Raw genomic sequence first — 11,266 nt, forward strand, 5'->3', positions numbered from 1 at the left:
TAGATAGCGGGAAGCTGCGATGCTGTGCTGTGCGCGGCTGCTTCATTTGTTTACGTGCTGCTGGTCTGTTTTGACAGCTGACGGTGAAACAGCTGACGTCTTGTCTTCGATGCAAAATTCGGTTTTATTCAAATCGTTCCTCCGCGAAGAGCGATTTTAATTAATTACAAAAACCACATTTAAACACGAAAAAAACAAGAAATACTCTTTATTGCTTACGAGCTAATGGTCGACGGACCATTCGGTACAGGACACGAGCATGGATGTTCTGTTGAATAACGAACCAGTGATTGGCTGCCACCAACGACTTCTTTAAAAAAAACATTATTTAGTTTCTATACAATCTATTTTGTGCGGTTTTCCTGCCTTGAACGCACACAATCATGTTTAAAAGTGTTTTAAAACCTAAATAATTAGCAAAAAGAGTCATAAGTTACGTTATGTAGTATTTTGTTTAATCTTTTTTTTTACGATTGCCATTGAATCAAAGCTCCTGGCCCGACCGGTCCGAACCAGGTCTCAGGCAGGATATCGTTCTGTCCGTTACGGCTACTCGAACGAAATCTGTCGCTTCGCTTTCATGATGCTCGAGTTGGCCGCACCACCGACCAGCAGTTTGTTGCCCACATTCCCACCTCCTCCTACGCCCCCAATAAGGCTCAAACTCTTGTCCATCCTGTACGGACTGAGGTTTTTCTGGTCCTTGCCCGAGAAGAGCAGCTGCTTTTTGGTGGAGCGCTGGCGCAGCTCGCTGTCCACGTTTTCGCGCAACGCGGTAGATGAGCTCAGGCTGCCAACGATACTTGCACCCAGCAGCCCCACCGTATTCACGCTGCCCGTCGATGCTGCCGGCTTAAGATGTCCAACCGCCGCGCATCCGGCACCTGTTCCACCGCGCGTGAAGCCGTTCGGTTGCGATAGCTGCGACAAACCGCCACCGAACGAGCTTCCCTGCGACAGTATGGAGCTTTGGCTCAGGAAGCTTTGGCTGGCGCTTAGCGAACAGTCGAAGGGAGACGTCGCATCGAAGGATGTCGTGCTGGCGGTTCGCTTGAGCCTTCGCAGCTCGTACTCTTCGGGCGCAATGTAGCCCTGCAGCTTCTGCATGTTGCGCGCGTTCGAGAGGCGTGTCTTCTCGCGGAAGTAAATCTCGTGCTCGCTCTTACCCTGAATCACCTCGTACACGTGCTTGTTTGCCAGTCTGTAGGAGAGGATGGAAATGGATTTGAGGTTAAATTTGAGGCCTGCTTCCCCACTGGTGCCGCTCCCGTTCGCTCACGTGCACTTACTTTAACATCTTTTCGCTCGTACTGCTGATGGTTTGATCGTTAAATTCTAGAAACAGCCTTTTCACTACCCGTGCCAGGATGGAGGCATGCCGTTTGAACAGTTCATGCTTGGTCGTGATCTGTTTGCTTTGCAGTGCTTGCGAGACAGCCCAAAGCAATTTCTGGAGAAAAAAAACAAACAAACAAAACCATGCAGTTAGTTGTGCAAAATGATCGACCGATGTGTTCACGCTGCCTTACCTTTTTGTGGTTTTCCGTCAGCACCGCCACAGGCCGTGGACCATCCTCCGAGCATATGTCCGAACTGGCACGAATCAGCGGTCTTCCGCCGACGATCGGTGCACACTCTACTGCCGACGCGGAAGGAAGGGTCATACTTTGCACACCCACACAGAAGCTTCTACTGCGAGCAAACTTGAGCGAACGAGGCGTCAAGTCTTCCTCCGTCAGTCCGGCCGCTTCCGTGCGCCGGATCTTCTCCGTCCGTTCACCCGACTGATCGGTTTCGCCGCTGTCCGTAATCGATGAGCGTCGCCGTTTGTTCGTGACCGTGCTGGAGGAGCTTGCTGCCGAGGCGGCCGGCGAGTTGCCTTTGTCTTCGGTTGCAGCTCCGCGAACGGGCGAAAACAACGAACGTTTCGATTTTAACACCCGTGCGTCGGAAAATAACGACCGCTCCAGTTGCTTGCTATTGCTGCCGGTCCGATCGTTCCGGGACGTGGCCGACGAGGTGCCACCGTTCTGTGGGCTGAGGAATAGGGCCCGTTTGGATGATTCGCGCGTTGCTGGCACATGCACCTGGGAGCACGATTTACCACCAGCAGCGTTGGTGCGAAGTAGGGAAAGCTTTTTCGCGGATGAGCCCGGCGTGCGGCGACGGGGAGACTTTTTTCCACCCGGCGTACGTCGTTTCGGTGTTTTAATTTTGTTTTTCCTACGATTGTCCGATTTTCTGCCAAAAGTTATTTTTTGGGGAGCAAAAAACTCAATGTTAGCTCATGCGTCTAGTAGGCGGCTTCAGAAAAAAAACACACACACTTACTTGGGATCTAGTAGCACTTGTCTATTATTGCACACCCGGTGCGGATTCAGTCTTCTCAGCACGCCCGCATCGATCGTGCCCTTTCCGGCGCTAACGATGCTGCCGCCCCCCTTGCTGCCGCTGTTGTTAAGCAAACTTTCGGACGAAAATGTTGCCCTCCTTCTGGCCAGATGGCTCAGCCTTCTTCCGGGCGATTGATTTAACAGTCTGCAAATATTAGTGGGAGGTTAGTGTACCAAATAACGCCGATTCTTCTTCGTACTCAGGCGCGGATTACTTACTTTAGCCGTTGATTGCGTTTTTTCGCACTCGACTGTAGGACGGTCATGTTGAAGGAACAGCTCGTCTCGGCACTAATGTACCGTTCGATGTACTTTAAACCCAACAGCTCAATCGTTTCCGTAACGCCTGACCGGTTGTAGTGCAATCCGTGTGCCCGATGGTGTGTCAGTTCGGGCCACTTTAACGCAGCCAGTTCGTCCGTGGTGTGCGTCGGTTTCATCAGACACGGTTGCTGCTGCAGCTTTTCACCCGGTTCGCTGACCCCGGCGGCACTGTCATCCAATGGTTTTGTCGTGCCGGACCGGAAACCATGCGTCGCCAGCCACGGTTCAACGTTGTTACGATATATGGTAAGCATGGTGCCAATATCAATATCGGAATAGGTTAGCGCTGGCGGTGGTGGAATGCCGGCTAGAGACATTTGCATACGCTTCAACAGAATGCGATCAGTCCGGTCCACGCTGCTTTCGTTAGCACTTTCCATCTCTTTGATGCTTGCTCCGCTCGTGCGTGCCTGTGATCGGTGCAAGTAAGCTTCGCATTCCCCCTGCCCACCACAATCTCCGTTCCTTTCTGATGCATTTTGCCCCTCCTCATCGTCGTTGCCGTCGTCGTCGTCGTCATTCTCATCGTCATCTTCGTCATCGTCCGCAAACAAATCCGGCGACTTTTCGTTATTATAATGGCTCAGCGAATTATTCTCCTTCGTCAACAGTTCGAACGATTCGTTGAGTTTTTCGTCGCGGATACGCGAGTCGTCGCTGCTTTTTCTGGCATCGGTCTCCAGCTCTGCCTCGTCCTTATTGGATCGTTCCACCGTGTCCGCTGCCACCGTCCCGATCACGCCTTGGCTTTCCGAAGTTAATGGTTTTATTTTCCCGTTAAAGGAAAGATCAAGATTGTTGGCCGGGAGAGTGTTTTTGGACGTTGGTTTCTCGTCTACACCGAGCATGTTGTCAACTGCATTGCAACTGTCGTCGGAGAGCAGCAAACCGGGCAGACGTTTCTTCTGGCTGGATCCTCTACGCTGCGTCGTACAATCGTTTGATTGTTGGTCAATACTACATTGTTCACCGCTAGGCATGACGTCGAGCGGAGTTTCAGCGCTGTTACTTTCGCAGCCGCTTATTGGCTACAGAGGGGAGACAAAACGAGGGGGAGAATATTATGCACAAAATCAGATACGATTGTTCCGGCGACCGGTGCGCCATCACATGTTGGGGGATACTTACTGTGGGCATGCCATCTAAAGAATTATTAGCGCTCAACCGCTGCTTGGTGATCATTATTGGTCGAAATTGAGCGTAAAGTGAATGTATGGCAATGGGACACAGGGAGGGGCAAAGGATCGCTAGCAATCACGTACAAGCAGTACACTCACAAACGCACCCGTTTAGCATAAAACCTATGCCAACGATTAACTCTGTCTCACCCTCATCGTCAATGCTCCATAATCCGCAACCAGTCCGGAATGTTGTGCCAGCCAGTCATTGGCTCTAATGCTAATCACTCAATTACCGAGACGATCCCGATCCGATCAACTTTACCATTAGGGTCGACGGAGTGCGTGCGCGCAATACCGTAAACGTCACTAAAACCGATGCTACCAGGGCGCGCGGGTTCGATTGCGCTAGTGTGGGTAAAGTTCTACGTCACACACACACACCCCCCGCGACGGGAAGTGGATCAAGCTTGTGTGAGCAGCGTAGGCAAAACGAGTGCCACTGCTCGATGGAACCACTGAAACTAACTTGTCTAGCACACTCACGTGGTCATCGCGTTTTGTTTGTTAAATTCAACCGATGTTTAACTGGATTCTAGCCGCCTAAATGGGAAAAGAACGAGAAAAGAATGCTACACCGTCTCGGCCATCTGCAGCTACAAACGTAAACACACTGACAGTGGAAGGGATTGTTAAGCGCAGCTTACACACAACACCAAGCCTCCCAGCAAGTACGAATGCTCTTGTCAAACAATTTGAAATTTATTCACTTAAAAATAATCAACAGTATTATCTAAAATCAGACTTTTTTGACGATTTATGTTTAGTTTTGCTGTTAACAAACTTATTACATCATTATCTCTGCGGTAAAATCATTAAATTATTTGCTTGTTTTTGTTTCCACAATCATACTGATGAGCTTAATATGTGTGTAACCCGAGCTTATTCTGCAGCTGTTCTACTTTCGAACAGTTTTGTGGAAATTGGTATACCAAAGGTGCGAATGAGTCTGGAAAGTAAACATCGACAATAGCTTTGTTTATATCATTCCTCTTAAATTGCGATAGTAATTCTGCATTTAAATTGACGAAATAACTAATCACAGTGAATGTTTCTAGTGTTAAGATAAAATAAAGCTTTTAAGAGTCGCAAAACGCCATTGCATTAGAACTCGCCATTGGCTAACTTTGCGTGCGGGGGTACTGTTTTCGTGAAGTAACAAAACAACACAGTGCAGCCATGCCTTTAACGGCGGAACAAGCAATGTTGCAAGTGCAGGTATGTTTCCTTTGTATTCTATCGTATGTATGTTATCGGTATGTTATCCCCCCGCTAACGGCTCCCCAATGCTTACAGGAAAGGCTCAAATCACTCAAAACACTAGTCTGCGAAATAGAAACGGAGCGCAAACGTAACGAAACCAACATCAACAACGTGATGCGCTTAACCAAGATGTCGAGCGAGGACAAATCACCGGCCCTGAACCACAAGCTCAAAACGCTGTACAAAGTAGGCCTACAGGATGCGATACAGGAGGAAGCACTGATACGGCAGGCGCTGGCAAAGATTCAGGACATCAGAAACATACGCAACGAACGCCGCATCCAGGCACGCAATGCCGGCAACAAGGAGACCATTCGCCGCGGTGCTTTGATGAAGATGTTGCAGATCTCCGCCCAAACATTGCCGCTGTTCGTCAGCAAGCCGGGCGAAAAGATACCTCACCTGTGCGGATCGATCCCGGCGGACAGCAGCTACATTGCCAAGCCGGGCGACATGGTAGCGGCGCTGGTGAAGAGCGAGGAGGGCGAAGAGAACTGGATATTGGCCGAGGTGGTGCAGTACGTGTCCTCCACCAGCAAGTACGAGGTGGACGACATCGACGAGGAGCAGAAAGATCGCCACGTGCTGAGTCGTCGCCGGATCGTGCCACTGCCGCTGATGCGAGCCAACCCGGAGACCGATGGACAGGCGCTGTTCCCCAAGGGTACCACCGTCATGGCGCTCTACCCGCAGACGACCTGCTTCTACAAAGCCATCATTAATCAGCTGCCCCAGACGGCAAACGAGGAGTACGAGGTGCTGTTCGAGGATCCAACATACCCGGACGGGTACTCGCCGCCTCTGTTTGTCGCGCAGCGGTACGTGATTGCGATCAAGCAGAACAAGAAAACCACCTCTTGACAACCGCAACAGCAGCAAGCGGTGCAAGCGCAGCCAGTCGTTTCACACGGCCCAGTCCCTGCGGCTTCCTGTCCAAATTTCGTTTTCGGAAATTATACAGCTGCCACCACCAACTGTAATCAGGCGAGAGCGGGAGGCACTGCCAACACCATGACGACGGTGTCGGCCAATACGAAGCAAGAGTGTGTGGCGGAGAAAATGTTCGAAGACGCACCCTTTTAGACCCATTCTCATTCGTTCATGCTACTGCTGCTTACTATTTATGCATTGAAGATAAAATAATAAAACGAAAATGCACCATACCGATATGATACTCACTAATTTGTGAATGATAAATAGAAATGAAAACAAAAATGAAACAACGAACATAATTACCAACCATTACTTTCGGGGTGGTGGTAAGAAAAGATTACTAACGATTTATTCATTCATTCTCTTTATTATCTCTTTTGTTCTTCATCTTCAGTTCATTTTCATTATTTGCAGGCGCCTTTTTCTGTTGATTCATCTTTATATATATTATATATTGCTGTTCATTTCTTTTCTGTTGAGTTCGAGAGGATAGTGCCATTTTTTTTACTTTGTTTTAAGATTATTTTTCCTTTACTTCATTGCGCCGTTTTGTTTCTTTTTTTTTATGTGTCTGTTGTTTTTGCACATTGTATTTTTTTAATTACCATATTTTCTGCAGATGGCATCTTTAGCATATACACATATTTTTTGAAAGGACTTATTTTTTGCTCCTTTCATTTGTTTTGTGTGTTTTTTCTTCTTTTCTCTTTTGATGCGGAGTTTCCTCTTTTTCCTTATTATTTTTAGCCATGGTGTTTTGTAAATCTGTGTAGTGGATCTTTTATATATTTTTTTTTCTTTTGTTGGGACACTTTCTTTTTCCCACCATGCGGAGTCTCTTCTGCTTCTCTTCTTGGTTTCAAAAAACATTATTTCTGCTGTTGTGGATGTGTATTTGAATGTTTTTTGCGTCTTTTGCGCGCATGCGCGGCCATTTAGGCTGCATCATCTTTTCAAGCGCGCGTGTTTTTTTTGAGTTGCGATGAAGACAAATAATGTTTTTTGAAAAATATCATATAAATTTTATTATCTGCAAAAATTAGACAAAAAGGGGGTAATGTTTATCTAAACATAACGAAGCAATATACTACTACACAAGGGAACATAAACCAAGTTAAGAGACAAAAATGTACCAAATGAAACCCTATTGTTATGATAACGAAGGACTGAACGGGAAATGAAATGTTGTCCCAGGAACTGGCGCTGGCATACTGCTGAATTGATTAACACGTTTACAAGTGACCATGTTGCAAATCAAACTCTACGTTTCTACTTGTGCTATATTTTCACTTAAAATTCTGCGATTCTGCAAAGTTCAGAAAAGTCTGTTGAGTCTGTCGAGAATTGCAGTAATTCAAATGTATAAACTACTTTGTATAATGTTTCTACGAGTTGCAAGCTAATACTGTAACTAAATACTGTTAATATAAAAGTATATACAAACAAAAAGTCATAACAATGTCCATACAACCTTCTTGAGATATGCTTTAAAGCGATTAAACATGCATTTAAGGCAAAATAAGAACAAACTTTACCAGAAAATTGATAATATTTAACACAAAACTGATTAAAAAACTACTACTCAGGAATTTGGTTAAATTTGTTCACTAACTACTTGTTTTCAACCGGAACTGATCGTGAGAAGATGAAGTGCTTTGAACATTATCGCAAGAATAGGGTAAAATGGATACAGAAGTGATAGCGAGCAGATGGTGAAAATCTACTTACCCCTAAGTTTAGCTAATCGACGTAACATCTAGTGCGCGGCTATACTTCTAGATTCAGGAAATATCACCAATTAATAAGGTGCATAATACGTCGCACGGCCTCGGTAACCACGACTGGAAGGAAACACCAGAACACACAACCGAAATATAGTATTATCGTACTGAGCATTCCACTGGACGCCTCGAGCTACTTACATCGGTCTCCTGGTACCACGGTGCGCACCGTAGCAGCAAGCCCTGGACACCCTGGCGGCACGTCCGCGTACGCCTCGGGGAAACCGATTGGTTTGGCACATTCCCGGACGGTTGGTGCGCTTAGGGTTCACCTTGATCTGTCGGCCCCGGAATAGTGTTTCGTTCATGGCGAGCGCTGTCTCCACAAATTCCTTTGATCCGAACTCAATGTACGCAAAGCCCTTCGGGTGGCCGTCGGCTTTGTTGCAGAGAATCGTAACTCGATTAATGGCTCCACAGCCATGGAAATGGGCTTCCAGCTCTTCGGCAGTCGCACCGTAATCGACGTTTCCCACGTAAATGGACCGATTGTCCACCTCGGCCTTTTCCTCCGCCGTCAGCATGGGCGTCGAGCCGGTGGGCGAACCCAAGGTCATCTGTTTCGTGACTTCCGACTGCAACTGCTTCAATTTTTCTGCCTCCTCTTCCATTTCTTTCACCCGTGCCTTGATGGCTTCCAGCTCTGGGTCGATCTGCATTTCCGAACCTTTTAGATAATCGTCCTGCAAACAAGAAGAAAAGACAAAATGATTAAAACAAAGCCAATATGGCAAAAAATACTGTGATTTTATATCAGTTCAACTAACTCTGTGCGACAGGGAAAAATAATTATAATGCTTCCTTCTCAATGTAATGCTTCAGACTAAATATAACAGACTTTTAATTTCACTTTTCATTTTTGACGAAAAATCGAACGTAGCATTACAGATAATAAAATCCGAGAATGATATCTTTTTAAGAACAAGCTTTTGCTAATCTGGTGGTACGGTACAAGAGCCGTGCCGCTTCAGTTTTTTAGTTCTCAGAAAATGGATAAGATAAGATTTTTTACGTTGATAAGCAATGGTATCACTAGAAGTAGGCACCTTATTTTTGCCTTTATACTACCTCTTGACTGAACAAAATACGGAAACGCAAGCTCCATTTTTGAACTATCATATTTGCTATACTGGTTTTATAAATTTAGTTCTTTACATGTCTTCCAAAATTTTTTTTCTATATGCATTTTGGCCTTTGGCGGTGCTTCTCTTTGGGGATGTGTGAAAAGAAATGATTAAAAATCCAAACACTGTTTGAGAAATACAAGAAAAACCTTTGTTCAACTCTGGACAATTTGTTTTCTTTTAATAAAATTATTACAAAATTATTGAAATCGTTTTAGCTTATTTTGAATCATTCCCAGTGAATAATTTTGTTGGAAAAAATTATTTGTTCAACAGATTTATAAGGAAACAACTACTATGTTAGCTTCGAATACATTTCAAGTATAGAATACGAATTTTCTATTTAATTGCAGAGTGTAGATACTGACGCGTCGTGCAATATAATAAAATACCAGTCGTGGGTTCAATTCTACAATGGACCGTCCCCCCGTAGCAAGGATTGACTATCTGACTGCGTGGTCGCAAGCCGCCTGTACAAGCCTGCGCCTGTTAAATATCCGCGTAAAGTCATAAAATCATCCAAGCAAAAACAAGAGAAGGTGCCGGCAGGACACCCCTATTTACTCGAGAGCAGTAAATGCACATTTTTACAAAGACCGTACAAAATGTAATTTATGGCACGTTAAATCGTATTTACCCAAAGATGCAAATAATAGAAAAAGGTTGCCGCTCGGACAGAAAGCCGAAGCGGCTACCAACCACCTAGCGAATGAACGATGAACAGGTTGGCGGCGGAAACAACTGGTGGTAGCAGCGCTAAAGCTGGAAGGAGGGAATGAATTCATTGGAAACGGCACTAACCTCTATCAGGAGCTCGGCTTCATCGTCGTTGCTTCCCAGCGTAGCCAGGTTCGAATCGTTTAGCAAACTATCATCAGCCATGTCGGAGGAAACTGGAAAGGTAGAGTGATGAAACTTTGAATACAATTATATTCCTGCACGAACGCGTTTCAACCAGCACAACATCGGGAGCCGGACATAAGCGGTAACGCCGTCTTTTGCTTTTCAAAATGGCGGACCTCTCGCTGGCGAACGAAGATGTTTCGGCCGTAGGGGGGAAATTACACATTTTCCAACACGTCCCACAGCTGCACTTACTTTAAAGCTAGTTGACTATTCTTTTAGAATAATAGGGAATGTGAATGAAGGTATTTTAATTGCAGGAAATTGGAATTTTATCAACACAAATCACTGCGCTCTGCCAGGCAACAATGTCGAATGACGTGAACGAAAGAGAAGTGTTTGACAGCTGTCGCCACCGATATGACAGCCATCATTTGCCGGTGGCCAAAAAAAATCGCTAAATAATTTCAAAATATAAAATAAATCTATTTAAAAGATGTCCGGGGTCTCGCTCAGATTAAGTTCTTTTTTAATCCATTTTGCAAAAATAACTTCAAAGGAAAATACGAAAAAAATAAGCTGACATATCTATATACCTTGGCAACATGTTGACAATGACAATCTTTGCCGGTGTGTGTGGTTTTGGAAGCATTGTAACTAAAAACAATAAATAAATCCGGTCCCAATTCTATCCACATTTGTGCTCGCACGCCGCACGCTTACTTCCTAACACGATGGCTAGCCGTGTAGCAATGCTGTTGGGGCAAGTAGTCCCATGTGTTAAGGTGAACGCATCCAAAATACGAGTGCGACGAATGGAGCTGGACACGAATCTGAACATGGTTGGTATGGGACCAAAGATTGCATAAGGCCAAAAGCGTTGCTCACTCGGTTGTATTTTTCCACCTTTAGTACTTCAAAAAGGATGAGTTTTACTTTGCCCACGATCCGGACAAGCGGTGCAAAACGGGCGACATCGTGCTGATCAAGGAGCTGCCCGAAAGACTTACACGGCTCATTTCGCACTCCGTGGAAGAGATCGTGTACCCGCTGGGCGACATTACCGACCCGATCACGGGCAAGAAGGTGGTCGTGGGCAAATACCGCGAGGATATTGAGGAAGCGAATCGGTTGTTCGGCAAATCGAAGGATGCGTTTGACTATGCCAACGCACCACCGCGCGGTCGGCTGGAGGGTACGCGCGATTTTACGCACGGAGAAACATACATCAAGTACCACGAGGACGGCAAAGATCAACCATTTGCAGTGTAAAAGTTAGTGTTTAAGCATCCAACCACCGCGCCCCGTGCTGCATTATGAATAAATTATGTACAGTAGTGTTGTTATAGGACCCGGTCCTGTAATTCATCCTTTAGCTTGACAGTGTTGAACCGAGAACCGAACCGAGAAACGATGTACCGTAACAC

The 11,266-nt window shown here is 45.9% G+C and overlaps 4 protein-coding genes across 4 annotated transcripts; 2 read left to right on the plus strand and 2 right to left on the minus strand.

The window, feature by feature from the left end:
- Positions 1 to 189: 189 nt before the first annotated feature.
- On the minus strand, positions 190 to 4,529 carry LOC120951734 (uncharacterized). Its single transcript, XM_040370610.2, has 6 exons — positions 3,846 to 4,529; positions 2,613 to 3,745; positions 2,332 to 2,538; positions 1,530 to 2,241; positions 1,290 to 1,450; positions 190 to 1,201 (listed from the first exon to the last, which is right to left on the minus strand). Exons 1-6 carry the CDS (start codon positions 3,897 to 3,899, stop codon positions 550 to 552), a joined length of 2,919 nt encoding a protein of 972 aa, XP_040226544.2. The 5' UTR covers positions 3,900 to 4,529; the 3' UTR covers positions 190 to 549.
- A 264-nt stretch (positions 4,530 to 4,793) lies between these two features.
- On the plus strand, positions 4,794 to 6,321 carry LOC120951737 (SAGA-associated factor 29). The gene is made up of 2 exons (XM_040370621.2): positions 4,794 to 5,113; positions 5,192 to 6,321. The coding sequence occupies exons 1-2, from the start codon at positions 5,075 to 5,077 to the stop codon at positions 6,017 to 6,019; spliced, it is 867 nt and encodes a 288-aa protein (XP_040226555.1). The 5' UTR covers positions 4,794 to 5,074; the 3' UTR covers positions 6,020 to 6,321.
- Positions 6,322 to 6,438: 117 nt separating this feature from the next.
- LOC120951738 (polyadenylate-binding protein 2) lies at positions 6,439 to 10,244 on the minus strand. Its single transcript, XM_040370622.2, has 5 exons — positions 10,095 to 10,244; positions 9,798 to 9,889; positions 8,014 to 8,555; positions 7,820 to 7,932; positions 6,439 to 7,121 (listed from the first exon to the last, which is right to left on the minus strand). The coding sequence occupies exons 2-4, from the start codon at positions 9,876 to 9,878 to the stop codon at positions 7,890 to 7,892; spliced, it is 666 nt and encodes a 221-aa protein (XP_040226556.1). The 5' UTR covers positions 9,879 to 9,889; positions 10,095 to 10,244; the 3' UTR covers positions 6,439 to 7,121; positions 7,820 to 7,889.
- Positions 10,245 to 10,444: 200 nt separating this feature from the next.
- LOC120950855 (28S ribosomal protein S17, mitochondrial) lies at positions 10,445 to 11,214 on the plus strand. Its single transcript, XM_040369222.2, has 2 exons — positions 10,445 to 10,681; positions 10,752 to 11,214. Exons 1-2 carry the CDS (start codon positions 10,574 to 10,576, stop codon positions 11,109 to 11,111), a joined length of 468 nt encoding a protein of 155 aa, XP_040225156.2. The 5' UTR covers positions 10,445 to 10,573; the 3' UTR covers positions 11,112 to 11,214.
- The last annotated feature ends 52 nt before the right edge of the window (positions 11,215 to 11,266 follow it).

This window comes from Anopheles coluzzii, chromosome 2 (assembly GCF_943734685.1).
Source record: "Anopheles coluzzii chromosome 2, AcolN3, whole genome shotgun sequence".
NCBI classification, from domain to species: Eukaryota; Metazoa; Arthropoda; class Insecta; order Diptera; family Culicidae; genus Anopheles; species Anopheles coluzzii.